The sequence below is a fragment of the Sander lucioperca genome, chromosome 11 (genome assembly GCF_008315115.2).
Source record: "Sander lucioperca isolate FBNREF2018 chromosome 11, SLUC_FBN_1.2, whole genome shotgun sequence".
NCBI classification, from domain to species: Eukaryota; Metazoa; Chordata; class Actinopteri; order Perciformes; family Percidae; genus Sander; species Sander lucioperca.
Window position 1 is genome coordinate 20190270 of NC_050183.1, and position 23846 is coordinate 20214115.

At 39.9% G+C, this 23846-nt stretch overlaps 1 protein-coding gene across 3 annotated transcripts in view; it reads right to left on the reverse strand.

The window, feature by feature from the left end:
- LOC116039153 (contactin-associated protein-like 4) overlaps positions 1–23846 on the reverse strand; it is a 113101-nt gene that overhangs the window by 39773 nt on the left and 49482 nt on the right. For 2 of the 3 annotated variants that reach the window (XR_004102270.2, XM_031283953.2), the window contains exons 6-11: positions 14155–14330; positions 13107–13253; positions 11711–12002; positions 10477–10626; positions 8767–8938; positions 2955–3061 (exon numbers count right to left, since the gene is read on the reverse strand). Coding sequence is in view for 2 of the 3 variants with exons in the window: in XM_031283953.2 (XP_031139813.1) it covers positions 2955–3061; positions 8767–8938; positions 10477–10626; positions 11711–12002; positions 13107–13253; positions 14155–14330 (1044 nt within the window). In the remaining variant the exon portion in view is untranslated. The remainder of the gene's footprint in view (positions 1–2954; positions 3062–8766; positions 8939–10476; positions 10627–11710; positions 12003–13106; positions 13254–14154; positions 14331–23846) is intronic. The other variant, XM_031283954.2, reaches the window with a different exon arrangement.

Here is a 23846-nt window from a genome sequence, read left to right on the forward strand (position 1 = left end):
TTGCGGTTTGCTCTGAGTATTTCATTCTAGTTCAAATGTTCTGACCTATATAGCAATAATTAGAACTGGTTATATCAAAAAATACATACATTAATTGTATACAAATATTCATACTTTATAGTATAGTTGCTTTCGAGACTAATATAAAAAGGTGTGAGGGAAGTGTTTTAACCCACCCTTTTAAAAACTCTCTCATAGAAATGTTCAATAAGGAACCCCAGGGTTCTTTCCCCAGAATTAAATAACTTTTTGCAAAAAGGTTCATTATTAGATTTGTACAGAAAAACTATCTTTCATGTTTAAGTGGAGGAAAGCTACAACGCTGTGCAAAGGTTGTCTGCGGTAAACACAACTGTGGCGTTCCCAGTAGCAGCCATTTAATTTAGACATTTCTCTTGCACTTTGACCCTCTCTGTTTCCAAAGAATGAACATATCTACAAAAGATAATACATGCATTAAATTATGCTCTAACATGTCAGTAAATGACAGTTAAGGCTATAGCTATTACTGTAGCTAGCCAATTGGTTAACCTTCTAACTACAATAACAGTCAACTAAAAATCAAGCGCTCTGCAACACAATGGCATCTCATAATGGCAACTTAAGTTAATAGTTCTCAAAATAGTTGAGCATGTTTTCATGTATTTGCATTTAATTAATTAATAGATTAACTGTATTTATTCATGTGCCTGTATCTATGAGCATGTGTGTGACATTACTGTTGTTTACCAATACTGTGATTGACGTGATTTGGTGCATTTTATGATAACCTCTTCTAATTACCTGCCTGTAAACTTCAAACCTCTAAACAGCCTTTAAGACTTTAAAATTAAATGGAAAGCTAAATTACTCAGTATAATAAAGTACTAACAATCTGTTTAGTCTATTCCCGATTGAAAAGGGCTAATTAAAGTTCTGAAACACAAAAGGAAACGTGTTAGGGGACATGGGGCCTCTCTGTTATTATGTAAAGCAGAAGCAATGAAAACATGTCTAGAATAATGTTTTAATCCTGTTCTCTATTAATCTATGGTTCATTTACAATTTGTTAGATGTTCCTTCATCATTTGGTATTCAATATTTCATTCAAATATCAAATGTTGCACTAAGAGAGACTAAGGAGAAAGATAATGACTCTTTCTGTGTACATATTAAAAGTTTTGAGAAGCAATTCATTAAGTGTGTCTAACTTTTCATGTCTTTTATTGTTACTACTTTGAAAGCTACTCTAATGATTTTTTTTTAATATATATAAAAGGAACACGCCGACTTATTGGGAATTTAGCTTATTCACCGTAACCCCAAGAGTTAGACAAGTCCATACATACCCTTCTCATCTCCGTGCATGCTGTAACGCTGTCTGACGGCTCCAGCAGCATCAGGCCAGTACAGAACATGCAGGTGAATGGTTCCAGTAATCCTACTGCTCTGAATAAGTGACAAAATAACGCCAACATGTTCCTATTTACATGATGTGATTTGCAGAGTCACAGCGTGTACAAAAAACAACGTAACATGAGACACAGCCATCTTCTAACCGTAAACAAACTGGGAACTACATTCTCAGGCGGAAGAATATAGTACTTGGGCGGAGTAATTTGCTTTGCAGCAAGCCTGTATGAGAATATAGTTCACAGTTTGTATACGGTTAGAAGATGGCTGTGTCTCATGTTACGTTGTTTTTTGTACACGCTGTGACTCTACAAATCACAACATGTAAATAGGAACATGTTGGCGTTATTTTGTCACTTTTGTCACAACTCGGAGCAGTAGGATTACTGGAACCATTCACCTGCATGTTCTGTGCTAGGCTAAGCTACCGGTGGAGCCGTCAGACAGTGTTACGACACGCACGGAGATGAGAAGGGTATGTATGGACTTATCTAACTCTGGTGGTTATGGTGAATAAGATAAAGTCCCAATAAGTCGGCGTGTTCCTTTAGCAATTGGTGAAATAACAATGTGTTTGTGAAAGGTGTTGTTCTTAATGATGAACCCATAGAGAATTTTCACCCAGTTCCTCCTCTTCCTGTTTTGTTTTTAATGCCCACAAAATCTGTACTGTTTTGGTTCACTCTTTTGTCTCACATTGCCAGACCTTCCTCCACAGCGCTGCGGAGGAGGTTCTGGCTAGTCCACACAGCAATCCGTGATGGGAGAAAAACGTGCTCTGGTTTATTGGCATTTCTTTAAACCAATCACAATTGTCTTAAGCGGTGCTAAGCGCCGAGCGGAGCTATCATGGATAGTCTAGCTAGCTGTCTGGATTTACCCTGCAGAGATCAGAGGAGCAGTTAACCATAGTCCTCATAAAGCGACCAGAGTTTAAAATTACAACACAAAGAAAGCGGAAGGTAACGGGACATCCGAGAATGAACATCTGAAAAGAGTGACATCCGGCGGAAATTCCGGCAGAACGAGAGCAATCCCAAAAGTGGAACGTCGGGGATATAGACTAGTTCACTCTTAATGTTACAAACAGAAAAAGCCACTGTACGCTATGCGCCCAGCACCAAACAACAGACAGACAATGTTACTGTAACTACTAATGGGTAAACATAGTTGAGCATTTAGCAACTAAAGAGCCAGATATAGATCTCTCAGGAGTCTCAAAAACAGAGCTATAGAAGAGTGAATATTGTGCAATTTCTGTTCACTTGATGTGTCCAAAAACACAACTTAAAATGAACATTAACATGAATTTAAAGTCTCTTTGTCTACTGAAGAGGTAAATAGGCAACTGTTTGGCAACACATTCATCATAACAACTTTATAAGGTGATACTTTGTCTTTAATTTGACTGAAACCGGTCCTTATTGCTGACAATGACAGACAATAGGGCCATTAAAAGTACTGACCACATTTCAACACTTTAATAACTTCTATTTACATCATTATATTTTAGGCTTCAAGCATTTTAAAGACCTGCAAATGCCCTGTTGCTGGTTGCTTACAGCTGTGGCAGGTGGCTCCTCTGTAGCCGCTGTTGGAGCAGTTACAATGGAAGGTGCTCCATGACTGAGTACATCTACCTCCATGTTTACAGTGACTGGGGGAGCACCTGGGAGAAAGACAGAGACAGCGATATAGAAAAGGGAGAGAGAACCTTAGTTTCTGTAAAAAAGTTGTCAAAAAGAAAGTTTCTCAAGGATGTTAGTATGAAAAGGAACAACAGCCCTTCAGCACACCTGCCTGTTCTGGTGCGTAGGAGGGACCTGAATAAAAGCAGTCCTAAAACAAAAAAAAAGTTTCAGTCTTTTAAACAAAAACTTCATAAGTCTTTATTTTCATGTCAAGTGGTGAACATTCTGAGAGGAAGCTGAAGTTGAAACATGCCTTTTTTTCAAGGCATGGAACAATAGTTCTTTCCTTAGTCTCCCATCTGCTGAGATGCTCGTAAGATGCACACAGGACATTTTCCTTTTTTCTTTTTAACAGCTTATAATCAAACTTTTTTTTTTTATTTTACAAAAAGTGAAATCCATGAGATATTGTTTTTTTAATTCATTTCTGCCTTTTTATTCTTTTGCTTAGGCATCAACTTTTCGGCCAATCACTCTGCTGTATTGTTTATGACTGTGAATGTTTACACTGAGTCATGTATTTAAACCTTGACATTGGAGTCTCCACAAGATCTGTGATTGTTTGGCTGCACAATGAGTTTGTATAGTGTCCAATCTACTGACAGGCTGCTGCTTGCTAAAAGGGTAATCCCATGCTTTTCTGTGTTAGAGATTTCAAAATTACCCCCAACAACAGTTAAGCTATCCATCCAGTGAATGATGTCCATAGTATTTCCCACATGATGTATTTGTGGTTGAAGTGGTACTTTCAGAGCTGAGGGGATGTAATTTGCTGTTAAGGGCCTATAACATTAAAAATGTATTGTATATTTAGCCAGGACCAAGTGCAATTTAATCAACTCTAGTTGAGTGCTAATAAGCCAATTTGTAATTTGCAGTCACATGGGAAGAATCTACAACACACAATAGCACTGCATTACAGCGATTCTAACATCCAATATGAAGAATGTGTTTTTCCAATGTATACAACCTCACATCAATGTACAATTCCAGCAGAGTTTAACTGTTAAATAAATACAAAATATAATTGGGTGAGCCAAAAAGTCAATTCCACACCAGTGGAAAAATACTGGTCCATACACTCATAAAGACATAGAGCATAACTTTTGTTACTCAGCAAACAGCTTCGGTTCAGATTTATTTCCTGTAACCTTACATATTAGCAATTTTAACACTAATCACATACATACTGTACATGTTTGCACTTCTACACTTGTGAGTATCCTTATTGACTTTCCCTAAATTACCACCATAACTCTATTCCTATCCCCAATCATTACCTTAACCTCACCCAAAATGTCCCCACTCTCAAGTTCTATAACTCCCTTTGGTTCTCACAAAGATACAAGTACAAGAGAGCCATATAGATACTCTTCCTGGAGCAAAGCCACATCTCCAAAATGATGAAAGAAAGTAGGTAGTCAGAGGATTTAGGAAATAGGCAGCATGGATGGGGCAGGATGGAAGGGGAGAAAAGGTGAGGAAGAAGAGGTGAGACAGAGGGCTGAGGGTGATGGAGTGAAAGAAAGATGAAGTGAGCAGCAGCGAGATGGAGGCAGTGACTGGATATTTGGACAGTGAACCTGAGGAAATGAGGTCAGGGGACTGGACCAAAAAGGCGTAAAAGCCCAAACAATATTAAACCTAATTTCCTCTGTAAATTAATTGGAGGCCAACCACATACAAATAACAATAACAATTTACCACCAGGTCACTCCTTCTCAGGCTCCAGAATCAACACCCAGAGAAAAGACTTTATCTTCATTGTAAGAGTAGACAAAAAGAGACAAATACTGTATCTGTGCATGCACCTATTTTGCTGGATTTTTCATCATCCACTTTGTCCCTACTCCCACTGCGCTCGGCAAAAGTTGGGAAAATGCAACTTGGCTTGGCAAGAACCATCTGCGGTCACAGGAGGCCACTCTTTCCTGCAGTGTTGGTGGAGTTTTTTGTCATTGTCTCAACATCCAGTTTGCTGTTGGCAGAGTAGCGGAGCATGCAGCATCAAACAGGAACACAGAGAGAGAAAATTACAGAGGTTCAGAAACACAAGCCTGGGTCAAACGGTGAACTGCATTGTAGCCCGTATTACCAAATCTACTATAAGTCTTTTCAGGGCTAGAAAGTTTCGAGTTTTGCAAACACTTTGTCCTCTATAAATCTCTGGAGGCCTCCTAGCTTGACTAACAATTTGCAATGCAATGTGACAGCATACTGCACCACAGCTCAGATCACAGGACTCCTGGATTAACTGGAGTGAAAAGACTTTGTAGTTGACAGTGTCCTAGAACTTAGCTTGGATCACAGGGCTTGCATCCAATCTCCCCTGGTTTCTATTACTGCCTCTGGCTAAACCACAACAGCTCAGCCACCGATCTACACACTATTACTGGACAGGTAGACTGGGATGTCCTACAAAGACTTCAAATAACTGCTGTCTGCTGAACAGCGTGTGAGAGAGAGAGAGAGAGAGAGAGAGAGAGAGAGAGAAAGGAATGAGGAAAGATATGTATTTTAATGCTTTCAGTCCGCTCTGCACCTGGTTCTGGGTAAGCTGCTACATCTCACACACACACACACACACACACACACACACACACACACACACACAGGTGAGTTTGGGGATGACACAGGAGTGTGAAGTGTAAGATGTGGGTATGTGTGATTCTCTGGTCACAGGGAGCAACAAACGTCTTGAAGTCGCTGACAGTCAGACAGATACACAGACAGTCAAACAAAACAAGACGACTGGACCTGTTGGTGACCTGTGTTTCTTTTTATTTATGAATGTGTGTGTGTGTGTGTGTGTGTGTGTGTTTTGACAAGGTGTATTATTAAGTTGTCAGGAACCTGACAGAAGCAAAGAGGTCAGAATTACTGCGTTCAGACAGTTTCATCTATCTCGCACACACACACACACACACACACACACACACACACACACACACAGTGAGGAGAGAGGTCGGCAGGAGGGAGTAGTAAGTTCAGAGACTTCATAGCCTTGGAAAGCAAGTGTGTCCTAAAGGTGTCAGTATGCTTCAAACAAAGTGCTTGTTCAAACAAAGTCTGAAACCCCCTCCCTCAACACATTTCCCATGTCAGATTTTGGAGCTGTCCAACAATTTTTGTAATGATCCAAAACTGAAAATCTGACAAGCAACTTCTCTCGTTTTTTCATTCTTTACACAACTGCTTCCGTCACTTTTTGTATGTACAGCCAAATGCACACAATGAATGCCATAAGGAAGAGAATATCCAAAGATGTGCACCATTATATCTATTCATATGATTTATTGTTTTGTACCCATCTCTAAGGGGGCAAACTTTTAGCCCTGTCTTCAAGCGTGGCAATTTGTATAACCCATGCCAATGAATGGACGAAACAAACTAGTTTGTTTAATGCATACTCCGACCTGCGTCACGGTAGGCAGTCACTGCGCCCAGCCCAAGAAATACTCTGACACAGAATACTCTGGAAAACCACAATTTATCATTTTTACACCTCAGTTTCTAAGCTTTAAAGGTGCTGTTTTCCCCTTTTCCAGTCTTTATGCTAAGCTAGGCAAATCCTAGCTTCATATTCAATTGACAGATGATGATGAGAGTGGTATCACTCTTTGTTTATTTATGTACACATTTACATTAATTTAACTAAGATAGAAACTTAAGAAAGCAAATAAGTGTATTTCCCAAAATGTCAAACCGTTTTAGGCCTTCGTGAATTTGCATCCTTGTCAATTCTTGTGTCCTCCTCCATGATGATTGCATGATTCTTGTTCCTGGAAGCCAGTTCCTAGAACATCAGTTAGTCACAGCTAGAATGTATGACTTTATAATCTTCTAATCTGACACATTGACCATCGGAGCTCGCTGCCAATCCCTAATTGTATAGCTATGCTCTGTTAGGGTATACTTAACCTCTATTCACTCCATGATAACTTAGGAAGAACCTTCTTCCCATTTTGTCTTTGATAATCACCTTAAGTGAACGAGGAGATGAAATACATTTGCCTCTCAATTCTAATTAATCCACTTAGCAGCACTTACAGTAAGTCTTTCCATCTCTCTTTAGGAAGGCAGTTAGGTGCAGCCGGTGTGCTAAGTGGCCAAGAATGTGAGTTTTGGATTAATAAATGGCTACTGGTGCTCCTTTTTCAATCCCTGATTAATCTTGGGCCTCAGGGAGGGATTTTTCAACATGATCTTTTTCATTCCGTGTTATAAACAAGTCATTTAGCCACCCCAGAGAGATTGTTCAGATTTGGAAACTAACAAGTGTGTGTGTAGAAGGAGTATGGAATTAAATTTGGATTTTTTTTTTGCCAGACTTTCCTTCACGGGTGATTTTTTTGATTATATCCTCCCCCAGATGTTTTACTTGATCAAAAGGCCCGAGTCAGCAGGCTACCAGATGGTATATTTTGAAATCACAAATGTTCTTTGCATCCCCTTAATTATAATGTAAGGGGACACCTATTAAAAGCAATACTTAATAGTGAATGTGTATTTTATTTCTATCTGAGTACACACTGAGAATTGTTAAGAACTTGTATGCTGTACAGAAAAATGCACCCATTATAAAGCACATGTAAATACATCTATGTTATATGAATGGGTTTACAAAGATACAAATATGCCTGAAAATGCAGTAAACTCTGAAATGAGAGTCTGGATGCTGCTACAGCGCTGTCCAAGGTCCTGAATCTGCAGTTAGTCAGCAGCAAGAGAGCTGTCCAAAGCACTACCTTCTGTCCTCACTGACAGCCACTGGGATGCTCCAGCCAATTATTTCATCATTTGGTAGCTTGAATATACTCTGTGCTCATTTTGTTCTGGTTGCTGAGTCTTGAGTATGCCTCCCCAGTTTACTCCCTTGTCTCTCTGTGTCTCTCAAACAGCTCAGTTGAAGAAGAAACCTAGCAATATTCTATCATTTTGTTATTATCAACACAGCCTATAGAAAGGCCAAAACCAACAGGGCATTTGTTTATCTGGTTCTCAGCCCATTTATTACTATTGAAAGTGTATGCATCAAATGTATGCAAACGAATGCATCATGAATATATACTTTCATTTATATATATATATATATATATACTTTTTTTTCAGTAAATGGCATATTTGTTGGGTTCTATTTTCAGCTGCAGGTTTGGTATAATAGTGAGTATTTATGGCAGCAGCATAGTGTATGTGAGACTGACTGAAGATACACTACAGTGGCCAAGTTTATAGTATAGGAGTTCAATGGAGTTCAACATAAGCTATTTAAGCTACGTCAGACTTTTGGATGATACTTGTTAGTAGGATCATATGATTTGCAGACAATAAGTGCTTCTTTCTGCACGTGGGCTCTCAACTTCCTTTAAAGAGGTCCAAACCAGAAGCAAAATGCAAATAAATTAGTACTTACTGACTTACTATCACTGTTTTAACAAATCCCAAATCGACTGCGGAAACCACTTTGAACCAAATCACCAGACAAAGCAGAGGAACATCAGCAGAAAAGTTAATGAGAGCAATCAGCCCAACACACACTGTGCATGTAAACTGCAATATGAATTTCAATTTTATTTGTATGGCACCTTTCATTACACATCAACCCAAAGTACTTTACATTAAAAACAACCTACACAGTAAGCAGTGAAAAAAAAATTCTGATGGTACACTACTGGAGACTAACCTGTCGATGATGCCGCACATATCAATCTGCAAGTGGCTGTAGTTTCCCAGCAGCCTTTGTTGCACCTTGATCAGGTCAACAGTTTGGCCATCCAGAGTCAAGAGACGCATACAGCCCTGAAACACTTTGAAGGGGTTCCTACACTCCTGTCTGCTCTCCTGAACATGGCAGCCTGAGGAAGAAAACACATGATGCTCAATCAATGATTGGCCTACAGCTGTGTATTTGTTTATATGCTGTTTTCTTGGTAGGACTACCCATAAACATGGAATTAAATTAATTTATATTGAGTGCTACAATTACAATACAGAGACACCTATTGGACTTTTTACTCCACTACTTTTATTTGATAAGTTTAGTTACTGTACTACTTTCAACATTCAGATTAACAATACAAAATACAATCAACAAATAAAATGTGATCTATTATCATAGGCTGCAACATTAAAGTGATGTTCACATTAATGTATAAATCATTATAATCTAATATTACAATATGCATTATATTATGGGCCATTCTGCATAATGAGTTATTATACTTTGTGTACTTTAAGTATATTTGATGCTAACATTTCAAGTCTTTTACTTGTAGCAAAGTATTTCTAATTCTTCCACCATTGTATCTAGCTGCTGTTTGGTTTCTCTCCAGAGGAAAATATCTCATGAGACTGATTTTTGATTCTCTGTTTACCTTCATCTAAGCCCTTAGCATAGGCAGACCTGAGGTGGCTGTCATATAAAACTACTCTTCGCCAAAGCGTGTAAATGCTCTCCATTTCTTATCCATCAGAGATTCATGCTTGAGGTTGATCCTGGATGGTGGCAATCTGTGGCCAAATACAGAATTACTACTCCGGGCTCTGCGTAGCTCTAATTACAGTCAGGGAGGGGAGGAAAGATGAGTCACTGTTTACTGTCGCTTTAAATATGAGGAGCTCAAAAGAAGATTTAATTGGAGCTGTTTTCCTCATGGCAGTGACACTGACTCAAGGGGGATGTTTTTGAAATTCTGTGTTTCACTTTGAGGATTAAAATCACTTAAAAACTGATCCTTAATCTTAAAGGTGAACTACCATGTGACTTGTGTTGTGTTTGGAAAAGCGGCTGTTAAAGGCCACAATCTTATTAAGAGACAATGAGATGTGTGTAGTGGGTTAATGTTTGCATCTACAGCATACATAGCCCTTTATTTGTGTGAGCTAGAACATGTGTGGACTAACTGGAATGAGAGGAAGCACTGCAGAGACAGGAGAGGGGGAATTGAAAGAGAGCTTGAGATAAATTAAAAGGGAAGGAATAAGGAATGCATCGAGGAAGGAAAGAAGAGAAAAAAGGAAACCGGGAAAGAGGTAACTTGAAAAAAGGAGAGAAGAAAGATAATGTGAAAAAAAGGAAACTTCAAAGAAAGAGAAGGGAAAGCGGAGGAGGGAGTGGAGAGAGAGAGACTAAGCAGCTTTATGGCTTCATCCCCTCTCTGGGTGGCACTAAACCTTCAAAGTAGATATGGAGATGATAATTATTACCCGAGTACCTCCGTGAATTTAGAATTTCATCCTAAATGTCCATATCAGCAGTTTTCCCATCTTCAGGTCTACTTGAGATACAATTTAAAATGTGGCAGATAGCTACAATGACGGTGAATCAAGTTTTTTTTTTAAACAAAAAACAGATGGAAACAGTACACATAACACTTTTTTTATGTCTTCTTACCACCGAAGAAGAGTTGACTATCTGTGGTTAGAGGAAGCGGGATGCTGGTGTGGATGGTGGATCCTTCGTCTTTGTCCACTGTGATGCTCAGATGATCTTGCCTGGAGGTCAGCTCCACAGAATGCCACTGACCATCATTCAGTCCTGAGCCTTTATGCACACACAATTTTTACATATTTATTTGACTAAATGAGCTATGATTTTATTTTGTTTGCTGTCTGGGTTTGGCTGCAAATCTGAATCATGACTCCTTTTTTTAGTTCATATATCATTTATGATGAAGGTAATGTAGAGCAGTATAGAGTTGTGATTTAAGTATGGGATAAGTTTCAGTGTTATACTTGAATTACTGCGAGTAGCCTGGAGGAATATGACATTTCGAGACGTTAATGAGCCAGAAGCAACATTTTGATTATATCAAAACATCTTAAATCAAGGTCCACTTCTTAGCTTTTACTGGAGCTTTTTACTTCCAACCACATCTCACAGTCTTCCACTGCAGGCAGAGTTTGGCTTCCCACCATATATGACCACCTCTTATCATGTGACCGAAGCTCCGTACTTAGGTAACATGATGACAACTGAGCAAACTGTCCACTGAGGAAGACTGTGACATGTGGTTTAAGGTAAGTAAAGTAAAGCTAGTAAGTAGACCTTGAGAATACTGTTTAAAAGCCTAGAAACAACTTTCACACTAAAAGATTCTGACTGAAATTTTGTGTTCAAATTTTTTACTGCGGTTTCACACGCCTCACAAGAACGAATAGTTTGCATAATGTAGAGCGCAAAATAAGGCGCATACAAAACGGCTAACTAGGATGCTATGGAATCTGGTTCTAATTTCTTTTTTGTGCTTAGATAGAACAAATTTGGGGAGGCTCTTTAAAATACTGCCAGAAACTTAAAGCCTAATTCTTCCCAATTTAGAATTTGTTGTTGTTTCAGTAGATTATTCTGTAACCCAGATTAATAGAATAGGTACACATTAAATAAAAAACACCTATAGCATAAATTAAAAAAGTTTCCAGATGAGTTTTCCTTCAATACTGTATTGGTACACCGTAAGTGCAAGTAATTAATTCAATAAATAACACCGTAAATTAGGAAGAATTATGCTGCACGTTGTGAGCCATAATTTGCTGGCATTTTATGTTTATGTTTAAATATGAGCTATGAGAACATGTTATGACATCTTTGTTACACAATGGAAAAAACGCCGTCAACAAATTCAGACCTGCTAAATCACGACTGGACAGACCTGCGCTGAGCTCCAGCTGGGCCCTGCCAGCTTTAGTGATCTGCAGGCGGAGTCTGGCCTCACTCAGGTACAGCCAGACTGAACCCTCTTCCTGCGGGAGGTCAAAGGTCAAGAGGAGCCCCGCCTTGTTCCACGTGCGAAACTGCAGCGCCACTGAAACAATCCCTGATGACCACGATGTCAGTCCTGGCAACCGCAGGAAGCTCATGGAGTCAGTGAACGTCACAGCGACTGAAACTTGCTCAGCACAAGAAAAGGTCACATTGCCCTGAAAAAAAGAGGAAGGAAGGGAGGGAGAGAGAGAGACAGAGAGAGAGAGACAGAGAGAGAGAGAGAGAGAGAGAGAGAGAGAGAGAGAGAGAGAGAGAAATGATTATGAAAGAGATAAAACATAAATATTCATTGGTTGCAGAGGCTAACTCGGTTTGACTCGATGTCACAGAGGTCTCATCAGCAGCTCTCTGAAAAAGGACATCTGTATTACCATATTGATATTAGCTGAGCAGCTAAAATAAGCTACAAAAAAAAAAAAAAAAAATGGAAGCATCGGGGTCACACAGCGCTTGCACCAGCTTTCACTGTATTTGTCTAACACCTCCTTATCCCGCCATGGCATCGGGGAAATAAAAATGATTCAATGGAGGAAAAAGTCTGATCCAATGTTCTGAAGCATGATTTTAATTTTCATTACAAATTACAAAAACTAAATTACCTATGGAGGCAAATAAAGATACTCAGCACACTGGATATATGATATAGTTAGTATAATGTATTCAGGGAAATCTATAACAAACGTAAACTGAACACTTATTTAACATAAAATTCATATTAAATAAACTTTTGTTGTGACTACTATACATCAGAAAGTGCCAGTTTCTCTCTTTCCCTGCTCCCTGTCTCCTCATTTTCATTCTCCACATCCTTCCCTCTGCGATTTCTTCATCTCTAAGTCTCGACTTTTCTTCTCTAGGTTTTGTTTTGCTTTAGGCTTTGCAACTCCAAAAATGTGCAAGTGATGACACTGGTGATGATAACGGCGGGTGTAAAAATGAAGAGGATGATGATGAAGATGATAAAAATAATGACAATAATAATCGTGACAGTGACCTTTAGCATAATAATGACATGGATGTAGAAAAAGGGAGAGGAGAAAACAGTGGGAGGAGGATCACAGAAAGTCTGAATCGAACTAAACTTGAGTTCAATTGAGTTTCTCATCATAGCAGCATTTGATTATAATGCCATTAAAGGATATAAATAACTGAGAAACTACAGGACAAAAACAAGGCTTTACCAGGATCATGAGATGGTGAACACTGGATGGCAGATTTCCATAATGATAATCCAAAGATGCAGAAACACAATAACTTACCACCACAGAGACCTGGTGGTTCTTCTCTTTAGCCAGGTGTATCAGGTTGAGGTCGTTGTAGAGCAGGTTTTCCAGGCAGCCATGGAAGTTTTTGTTGGACAGGATGGGTTTCTGAAGTCCATGGCCCTGGACAGCTCCCAGACTTAGCTGCACAAGAAAACAACACACGTAAGTAACCATCACCCCCTTCAGGATTCAAAGGTTACTGAAGTTTTAGTCCAAATCCATGACGTTCCACTTCTGGGATTGGTCCGTTGCCACCGGAAATATCGCCGGATTTCACTCTTTTCGACCGGATGTCTGTTACGTTCCGCTTTCTTTGTGTTGGAATTTTAAACTCCGGTCGATTCATGAGGACTGTGGTTAACAAGTTCCTTCCCGAGGCAATTTTGCAGTGGCACCGTGGCTCCGTCCAGCGGCAAGCGCTACCCAAGACGAGTGTGATTGGTTTAAAAAAATGACAATAAACCAGAGCGCGTTTTTCTCCCATCCCAGAATGCTGTGTGGACTAGACAGACATTTCTCCGCAGCGCTGTGGAGGAAGGTCTGGCAAAGCAAGACTACTTAAGTTTTGACATGGATAAAAAACATCCATTCATATCCATATCCAAGTTGTGTTCTTTTATTTAGTGCAATCCTTAACTACGTGTATTTTATTTTATAATACGGCATGTGCAATACCCTCTCAAGTGGACGATCTCTTGTATTTTTCCTCGTCTATTGGATTTTTCCTGTCCTAAAGTACATTGTTGACTTGTTGTATAAATACTGTCATGTATTGTACTGTCTGTTTTGTACTGAATGATTGACAAGTAATGAATGTGTTTGTATGTAGCTATTGTTAGCACCTTTGCACAAGACAAATTTCTTTCGGGACAATAAAGTGTATCTTATCTTAGATACATTCTCTTTACTCATAGACTCAGTTTGCTCCAATATGCTCAGTTTTGCAACCAACATGAACTCAAGCTGTCCATAGCTGCCATATTCCATAAATGGAGTGCCACTTTAAACCATGTGTGTTTGTGTGCTGAAATGTTTCTCTCACCTGGTGAATGTCCCAGTGGCTGAGCTCAGCTGGTATGTGAACCTGATGAGTGTTTTTATCCACGGTGAGGTTGAGGTGAGTGCTGAGGCTCTCCAGCTTTACATGGTGCCAGTGCTGGTCATCCAGCAGACTGCCCACAGAAACAAGAAGCTGCCCGCCAGAGGTTGAACTCACACCTGCAAGAGAGTTGGGGATGTGAAAAATAATCAATTTTGTTGTTGTTGATGGTGGCTGAGCAATGACTTCAGCTAATGCAGAAATCCTCTTATGTGCATTTCCTCAAGGAACTTTTTTCCTGAGGTGTAGGCTACTACCTCAAAAAAGACGTCAGGGTCAGCAAGGACAAATACGCTTGAAGAAATCCTTTTTAAAAATACTTTCTTTTTTTCTGGCAGTAGGAAACCCTAAAGGAAGGTTCATCTTTGATTTATCACAACAAAAAGTCGTGCAAACGTTGGAATAAACGAGTGGAATATTTTCATCTTCAAAACAGCTTCAAACAGGTAGCGGGTCACTGGTGTCAGCCTCTCTAATTAGAGAGCACAGATATCTGCATGCTGGCTGGGAGGAGGACCGAGCACGGTAAATGATGAGACTGCAACATGACAGCAGGAAATAATTAATGAAAGACCCAACACCAGCACGTCCAAATTGGTGGATCCATCTATGCATCCCCTAATGTGTTGTAAGAGAAAAGAGTTTCTGCTGACAGAAGGAGCGAAATACACAAAGTCATTAATTATGGAGGGCATTTTCTTCATAGATACATAGATACATAGATGGATAGATAGATAAAAATACCTTGTGTCCAGGGGTGCATTTAAAGGAGTAGTTTGATATTTTGGAAAATACTTGAATCTTTACATTAAAGCCCCATGTTCCCAACCAGCGTCTTGATGGAGGCCTAGATAGGGTGACCAGACGTCCCCGGTTTCCGGGAACAGTCCCCGGTTTTGGTGACCTGTCCCCGGCTGGAGCTGTCCCCGGAAATGTCCCCAGTTTTCACTGTGACTGACAGACCCGAAATTGGAATGAAAGAAAGAAAACATTGACCAAATATAGTCGTGCACCCTACACGCGCAGGCTCAAGACAGCCAGAGCAAGCGTTGCTTAGAGCCGTTCTAGAATGCCCATATTTTACGATGCTAAAAGTTTATTTACGTGGAGTCTGGTGGGTTTAGCGAACGCAATTTCGCGGACTTTTTATGTTTAAAAAAAGGATCTTACTTTTTAACAGAAAGGTCGACCTCCTTAGAAATCCTTTCCATAATGTCAGACATCTGAGCCTGTCAGTGGCAAAACGAGCACTTTTATGAACGTAAATACAAGCTGGACAATTTTCCTATTAACTTACATTGCAGCTTGTTTCGCCATTGCCGACTGCAGCGATCTCGTTTAATACTGGACCAATGTAAAAGAAAAATATGTCCTCAATAGTTTTAATTGTATCCAATACTCAATGAGCTGTTGCATAAACAAGTCCAGCGTGAAGCAATAAAGCAAAAGCTGTCAGATAAATGTAGTGCAGTAAACATTACAACATTTCCCTCTGAGTTGTAGTGGAGTACAAGTATGAAGTAGCAGCAGGGGCGATTCTAGGATCAGACCTTTAGGGGGGCTTAGCCCCTAATGAGAATGTGACACGGATATAGTGCATGCAAAAGTGTTAATCTGTGCCATGAAATTACCAACTTCTTCACAACCGCACTCCTGCTCTCCGTCTGACAGATAGAGACTCAGCCAAAGTCTGACACAACCACCTCAACCAGAATCTAAGCTTTCCAATGATATTAGCGCCAGTTGCTGTGACAAATGGTTTGCGAGAAAATTAACATTGAACTTACATGAAATGTTATCATATTTGCATTCTGCATAAATCTCTGCACACCCATTACTCTCTGTGAAATATCTCACAAACTATTCACTCAACACATGCATCGGTACAACAAGCGGTTCCCGGGTAATCCAGTTTTGAAATTGCAACAAAATGTCTACATGGTCTCCAACTTTGGGACAAAATTATACTGTTTTCTCATGTAAACTATTTATGTCAGCACAGACATTTTTGTAAATTGCTTAGCCAGTGTATCCCACCATAATGGTTATTATATTGCCAGATTCCAGACAATCCCACTTACTTATATATATCCCACTTACAAATATGAATACTGTATATATTTCTACTGGAATGCTTCCTACTGACATTAATGCAAAAATATGAAGAATTTATGCTGCAAGCAGCGTTGGATGGGCCCTCGCACCTCTGCGCGCGTCGGGGTTACTGGCGGACGGCACTCCTTGTGACCGTGCATTTGCGCGGCACTCAGACACTGCAAATCGTCACCAATGAAAAGGGAACTCCCTGCTGAGTTCAATGATATCTCACACAAGACTCATCAGTTCATACAGTTCATTAGCTGTGACAGGGGGCGTGGCTAAAGCATGGGGGGCGGGCCAAACCATGACCAATGAAAACGGAACTCTCTGTTGAGTTTAATGATACCTCACACAATAGTGTACAAGAAACGGGTCATTAGTTATTAAAGGAGGCGTTGCTTAAGCATATTGGGCGGGGAAAATCATGAAGTTACACCCACTTCCTGTTTCGATGGCGAAACGCACAAAATGGCCGCCCCGCCACGGCCATGCCCTATGACGAAAAGTTTTTCTTTTAATAACTTTTCATCTTTAACGTCTTAAGATGGCACAGCCCAAATTTGAAGTTGATCGGATGAAATCTCTAGGAGGAGTTCATTAAAGTACGACACATGGAAATGGCCAAAATCACACTAATTTCGAACTTTCATTTCAAAATGGCGGACTTCCTGTTGGGCTTAGGGTATGGCTCCAATGACGTTTTTTTGTACGTCTTGACATGCTACATATGTGTACCAAGTTTCGTGAGTCTACGTTAAACGTACTGCAGGGGCTCGATTTCTTTAATTTTGAAGGGGGTGCTAGCGAGCCATTTTTGTGCGCCTATTCCCGAAACCCTTAAAATACGTAAATTTTCACCAGAGTTGATGCGACCACCAATTTTGGTGAGGTTTTGAGCATGTTAAGCCCCTCAAAAAGGTGATTCATTTGCCGGACGAAGGAAGAATAATAATTCCTTCAGTTTCAATAGGGCCTTCGCCGCTGTTGGCGCTCGGGCCCTAAAAAACTATTCCACCTGTGTGTGCATGGTTATAATATTGAAGTGTAAAATAGTTCAGGCTACAGCACAAATATTTCCATCCATAGATAAGAATAATCAAGTCTAACCTCTGAATTTCTTTTCAAAGTACCACCAGATTGGTGCATTAAAACGTTAACATTTTCTTACAAGGGGCTTGTGCCCCAGTGCAGCTCTAGGTCTAGTGACGCCCCTGGGGCAGTGTCCCCGTTTTAAGTTTTACAAAGATAAAAACTTTACCTGTTTTGGAGGTATTTATGCTTCTGAGCTGAAAATGCCCCCGTATTTTGACTCAGAAATCTGGTCACCTTAGTCCTAGATGAACATTTTTCTGCCAAAGTTTTGATTATTTCTGTATTTTGTATTTTGTTTGTGCTTATCTTACTTGTTTGAAGCGGGTCTAGCTACCTTTTTTGAAAGTTGGTAGCAATTTCAAAGCTCATCATGGCCACTTAATTTTATATTCGTCTATTTGAAGCAACCAACTTGACTTTTTTTGTGTTTGTCTGCTTTGTTCTCAGTCTAGCAGTTTCAGGTGTCGTTGCCATCTCAACAGCTTAGTTTTGAATCAAACTGTGATTACAGGGTTGATGTTGGCATAACTGCAGCCTAGTTGTTGAGTGTTACACTTTCAACTAATTAAATTAATTAAAGGAAGACTTTTTTCCGAAACCTGATTGTTGCTCATCTAATCATGATAATATGGTAGAGAAATACTTAATATTTGAAACAGAGGGTATAAAGCTGCAACACATTGTCATGACCAGGTTCGTATGATATTGTATAAAAAAGTTATGCACAACAATTTGTATAATATCGATATCGACAGCGACTGCCGCAAAGAGACTGAAAAGAGGGGGAAAAACAGCTGGTCTGGTTCTCTCAAAAGTTAAAAAATACACCTAATGACACCTCTAAAGCTTCAACATTAACATGTTCTATCTCATTTGTTCATTCCGCACACAAACAGAAATGTAAAAACAACAATTTGTGGTTTTCGATGGAGCTGCTGTTCACCAAGAAACAGCACATTACTTAAAAAACACACACAAATTGTTGTGTTTTAGATTTCTGTACATAGATTTAAAAAAAGAAATGCGATACAATGTGTTCTTTTGTGAGCTTTAGAGGTGTTGGTATGCTGTAAAACATGAATCAACTTTTATCTTTTATTTAAGGTAAATATACTGTATATGTTATTGATCATAATTCAGCTAGTTTTACATTTTCACAACTCATGAGCCCACTTTGAAATGACTCAAGTTTAGTTAACTCATTTTTTGGGCAGCCGGGAACCTTTTTGTTTTACGGTGTGTATATTTGTGAACTTCAGATGGAGCCATGCTTCTGGTTTCCCACCTGCTTCCAGTTTTTATGCTAAGCTAAGCTAATCGCCTCCTGGCTCCAGCTCCACACTTATACCCACACAGATACGATGTTACGATGATAGAGTTGATAACATTTCCAAAAATGTCTAACTATTCCATTAATGTCATTTGATAAGGTGACGTATTTGGTTCCAACTTGAATAAGTAGAAATAGAGAGGTGGCGATCGATACAAGAAGTCTGAGGGCAAACAACAATAGAAACACTTAACATTCATTCCTGAACCTCCCTCGCTATTTATTACTCTCTTTCAGTCTTAATTCCCGTCACTCCTCCTCTTCTCGCCAACTTGCCGTTGTCTTTATAGTCTAACTTGAAGGAGCGCAGCTGTGTTACATTGCAATGATTGCTGGATTTATCCATTCTGAGTAGACTAATATTGGATATTCTTGTCTTTAAGCTTAGCAGTCTGCGCTCAACACTATTTTCCACTTTCCAGGAGTCTACCTTTCCAGACATCTCCCTGAGGCAATATCACCTTATCATATTCTGTCGGCTGTTCCATTATGGTTCTTTGCTCGAGCTCTAAATCTGTTTATGAAGGACGACAATGACAGGTCTTATCGGGAGACAGACTGTCATAATTGTTTCAGCATTTCAGCGTCACGTGGTGCTATTTGAAATACAGCTTGACTGTAAGTACTTTCTCTAAACCAATTCTTAGCTTTAGACACTGTTGGGAGTTGAGTGTATTACCATAAAACAAGGGAAAAAAGGAAACAGCACAGTGCTATTCATGGGGGAAGTGATGTGTCAGGTCTCTCTCTGTCTCTTCAATTCAATTCATTGGGGCTTTATCGGTATGATATTTTGATCAAAAAAACATGTAGCCGAAGCATTTTTTTATAAACAGAACAAAGTAAATAATATTTAAGTAAGTAAACTTTATTTATATAGAACTTTTCAAACAGCAATTCCAAAGTGCTTTACAATTAATAATAAAAAAATCATGACAGTGCACAGCATGAAAACACATACACAATTTATAAAACAGGAACTCAACAATAAAAGAATGTTAACAAACAAAACAGAATTAAAATACAAATAAATCCAAAACGAATTGCAAGCAACACATGTATTCAAAGGCCAGCCTATAGAGGTGGCTTTTTTTAAACTGATAGACTATATTTGTCGACGTACATCCTGGTGACCAAGGGTTTAAAGCGTGATTTATGGTTCTGTGGAGGCTCCATGCAGAGCTTTTGCCATAGTGGCCTGAAGTTTATTCTTGTGCGTTGGTGTGTACATCGATCTCTTAAGAGAATAGCAGGGCTGGCACGTGTGTGTGGGGAGTGTGTGGTAGAGCGAGTGAGAGAGTGACGGTGATTCGCTTTGGCGTGAGTGCCGACTCTAGAGGCATAGTAAGAGAAACAAAGTATGTCCCCTGTACTGTGCTTTCTGACCACGGTCGGAAATCACTAGCAGGAAAAGTTAACCCTCTCCTTGATTTCATGTCGTTTATGGAGAAGGAGAACGTTCGCCGTAGGGTCCGGCGTAGGGTCGGTATCTGCACGTACCTATGTATGTAGCCACGGCATCGATTTAACACAGAAGCATAAATCGGCCTTAAGACACTGACCATGTAATCACAATGTCACTGGTTTGAGTCAGACCTTGGGCCTTTGTTGCATGACATCCATCTCTCTACCCTTATTTTCTGTCACCTCTCTACTATCCACTATAAAAAAATCTTTTTATCCTCCCACTGTCTTCAGAATGTTATATATTATATAGAATATTATTATTATTATTAATTAGATTTTATGTCACTGTGTTTTTGTTGTAGAAGAAATCAGCACTCAGCAACTTATTATACAGCAGTGGAGTGTGTTACAGTAAGAGTCCCTAAATCTTAGCAATTTCAGGCTCTTCCAAAAATACAGAGGCTGCCGACAAACTCCTAGAGGCTTACTTACCGTAGAAAAAGTGGAATAGAATAAGCAAGTGCAACAGTAATCACCATGATTCATTGTCTATTTTCTTTGCCAACTGGCACACTTTGCCCAAAGAGAATCATCTCATTTTAACAGGACTCTGGAGATGCCTTAGGGAAGATCTGATTGTAGCTTTTGTTGCTCTGTGCGATTAGTGGACATAATTTGTGATTATGCTTATGTTTCATTACTGTAAAATTTGAAATATGTATTCACACTTTAACACCCAACCAGCAACCAAAAACCAACCACAGCATGTCCCTACACAGAGAAAAGACAGGATTCCGCTTAACATGCAGCTTGCCCTCCACGCCTCTCTGATGCTATCCTAATTTAGTCAGCAATACTTAACACCACTCGTCCAGAACGCACTGGAGCAGGACACACCAGCCCTCAGTGTATTTACTGCTGTGTATTACAGCTTCCCTGACAGTTCAGAATTGAACTGAACTATGAGGCAGTGGGCTACATTAGAGCAAACTGACATTTTGATTAATGTAAAGCAGAGAGGAAATGAGATGGTTTTGAATAGGGGACATACATCTTAATGAGCCAGCCAATTTATTCCAACTGCTTGGACAGCCCCAGGCAGATATAGAGGGCCTAACTGTCTCACTGTTGTATTTATCTGTTTGTTAAACTGCATACATGCCTGTCTTTCTGTTTTCATTCATCATTAATTTATGCTAATGGCAGTTACACCGTGTCCAACAAAAAAACATCGGCTCCAGCCAAGCTCTTTATGAATGTGTGTTTATAAGCTACACATATCCCCGATGCTCAGTGTTAGCTATCATTAGCCATCTTTAGCTCTTCTGTCTCTCAACCAGCTTGTTTATCTCATGATGCGACATGCATCACTGTTAAAAAGAGGCCCAGGACCGACAGGATCAGGTTGCCAAATGGGAGAGATAAAGTATGAAGAGCCCCAGAGAGTAGCTCAAGCTCTGGAGCTATGAATATGATGCATCTAAAGCTTCAGGTTTTATCTTTGCTTCCCGAGTTTCAGCTTCTCTTCTCTTAAGCCAACAGCTGACTGTGGAGGAGCATGCTGTGACTCAGGGTGGATGCTCCAAGCTATTGATCTAAATTACACTGTCTGCAGTCGGCAAACTCCTGGGAGACTGTGAGTGTTGGAAGGGGGGGTGGTGAAAGAGAGAGAGAGAGAAAGACAAAGAGCATGCAATTGAAAAAGGCAAATAATCGCCTCTGAAAAAAATCTAGCAGGGGCAGAATTGGGGTGACGGATGAGAAAGGCTGTGATAAATAACAACAGAGAGAGAGGAAAATAGAAAAGGGAGAAAAAGAAAGGAAAAGGGGACAGCCAGGCTGGGAGGCAGGGACACAACAAGAGCCAGAGAGAGAAGCATGCAGTGACAATGCTGTGATTGAGGTTTTTTTCTTTTTCTTTCATTATTGGCTGTATCACTGGATTATCATAGCTCAATCTAATCTCAGCAACGTTACAAAAAACCAGCAGTGTTTATTTTGTTCCTGGCTACCTGGAGTTCTTTGAGCAGTTTGTTGACTATCAGCGCGGGTCTAGCAGGGAGATGTGACAGGAGTCACTCAGGGAGCTGATGTCAGACTGATGGCTTTTGCAGATAACGCCTCTCTTCTGGCAACAGATAGACAATACCACCAGGGAATTTATACTCTTTCACCCCTTCCAAACTTAAGGGAATAGACGATTTTTATTCTAGGGATGTAGAGAGGGAGCGGAGGGGGAGGTTAAGACCAGTGTGGAGGATGGAAGGAAACAGAAAGAGACACATAAATGAATACAGCAAATGTACATCCTCTGAATAAAGGATGCCTTCTTCAAACAACATTATAATACTACCATGCAACTGTTGTAGATACCTGTACATACTCAATTCCAACCTTGAAATGCCATTACCACTGTAACTTTTCCACTGCAGCAATTTCTTCCAACTACATTTGATGTTAAAATGAATCGTCTATGCGAACGCAGGCACAGTGGAAGCACAATTTTCCATCAGAGTGCAGCGTGTGATTCAACAGGTGAAGTGTATATAGCCCTAATGTAAAAGCTAAATGCTCAGGAACAATTCTCCCATGCTTAAAATCACTGAAACAAAATGCAAAAATGTGACAGATTTTCCTTCCTTGTCACTGCACACACTTTTTAACTCAGGCCAGCACTATGATGGAGCCCATATACTATCATCTTTCCACATTTCCACATGGTGAAATGTGCCAAAATGTGGGTGAACATTCCAAAGGCCAGTATAAATGTTATTAATGATGTTTGGCCCTGCAGTGGTTATCAGGCTGTGCTGTCATACATCTACTGGGCCTTCTGACAGGTTACACCATTCTCTAAACCAGACCTAACATACCAAGCTGCCTTTGAATCCTGTTCTCTTTATGTCCCCCATCAGGAATCTGAGGGTAAGAACAATTACAGCTCCCTAAAGCTGTTTCAATGTACATATACAGTATGGGCATCTGAATATTGTTTAAGTCATACTTTGAAAGACTTAGTTTGAAATCAAACTTAATTTAGGGCAATAATTCCTGTTTTCTCCTGGAAATATTGTTAACTTTTCCCGGGATGTAATAATTTGAAAATTATAGTAAGACCTTCAACCCTAAATGCAGAAAAGAAAGGAATGGTTGGTGGGCAGAGACGTAGAGTACTTCAGCAGCCAGATGGCATGGTTGAGAGGTTTGCCATATGGTGATAACACGGCGGCCTGGCAGTCCGACAACACCTTACTGTAGGTTTAATCTCATTTACACCAACACAACCACACACACACACACACACACATTACCTCCCACAGCCTCCATGGTGCTCCTTATGTGCAGTTAGAGGCCATGGATCATGTTATGCTGTGCTAGCCCACTGTGCTCCACAGAGTTCACCCATAATGCATGTTGCTAACATCCATCATAGATTAAAAGAGAGAAAATATATGAGCGGATGTCAAGCCGAGAGAGAAACAGAGCAAGAAAGAGAGAGGTGCAGTTCATCAAGGGAAAGTGAGGAAAAGGTCTGGGAAAAACTAAGAGTAAACATGTTTGCCCCAACAAATGATGCTGTCCTCTTCCACAGTCATTGACCTGTAACTGCACGCCTGCACTGGTGGTCTGCACCAATTCCCCAAGTTTATTCAATCTGATTAGTTTTGTCTGAGATATTGCTTGCGACATATGGATGAACAAGTAA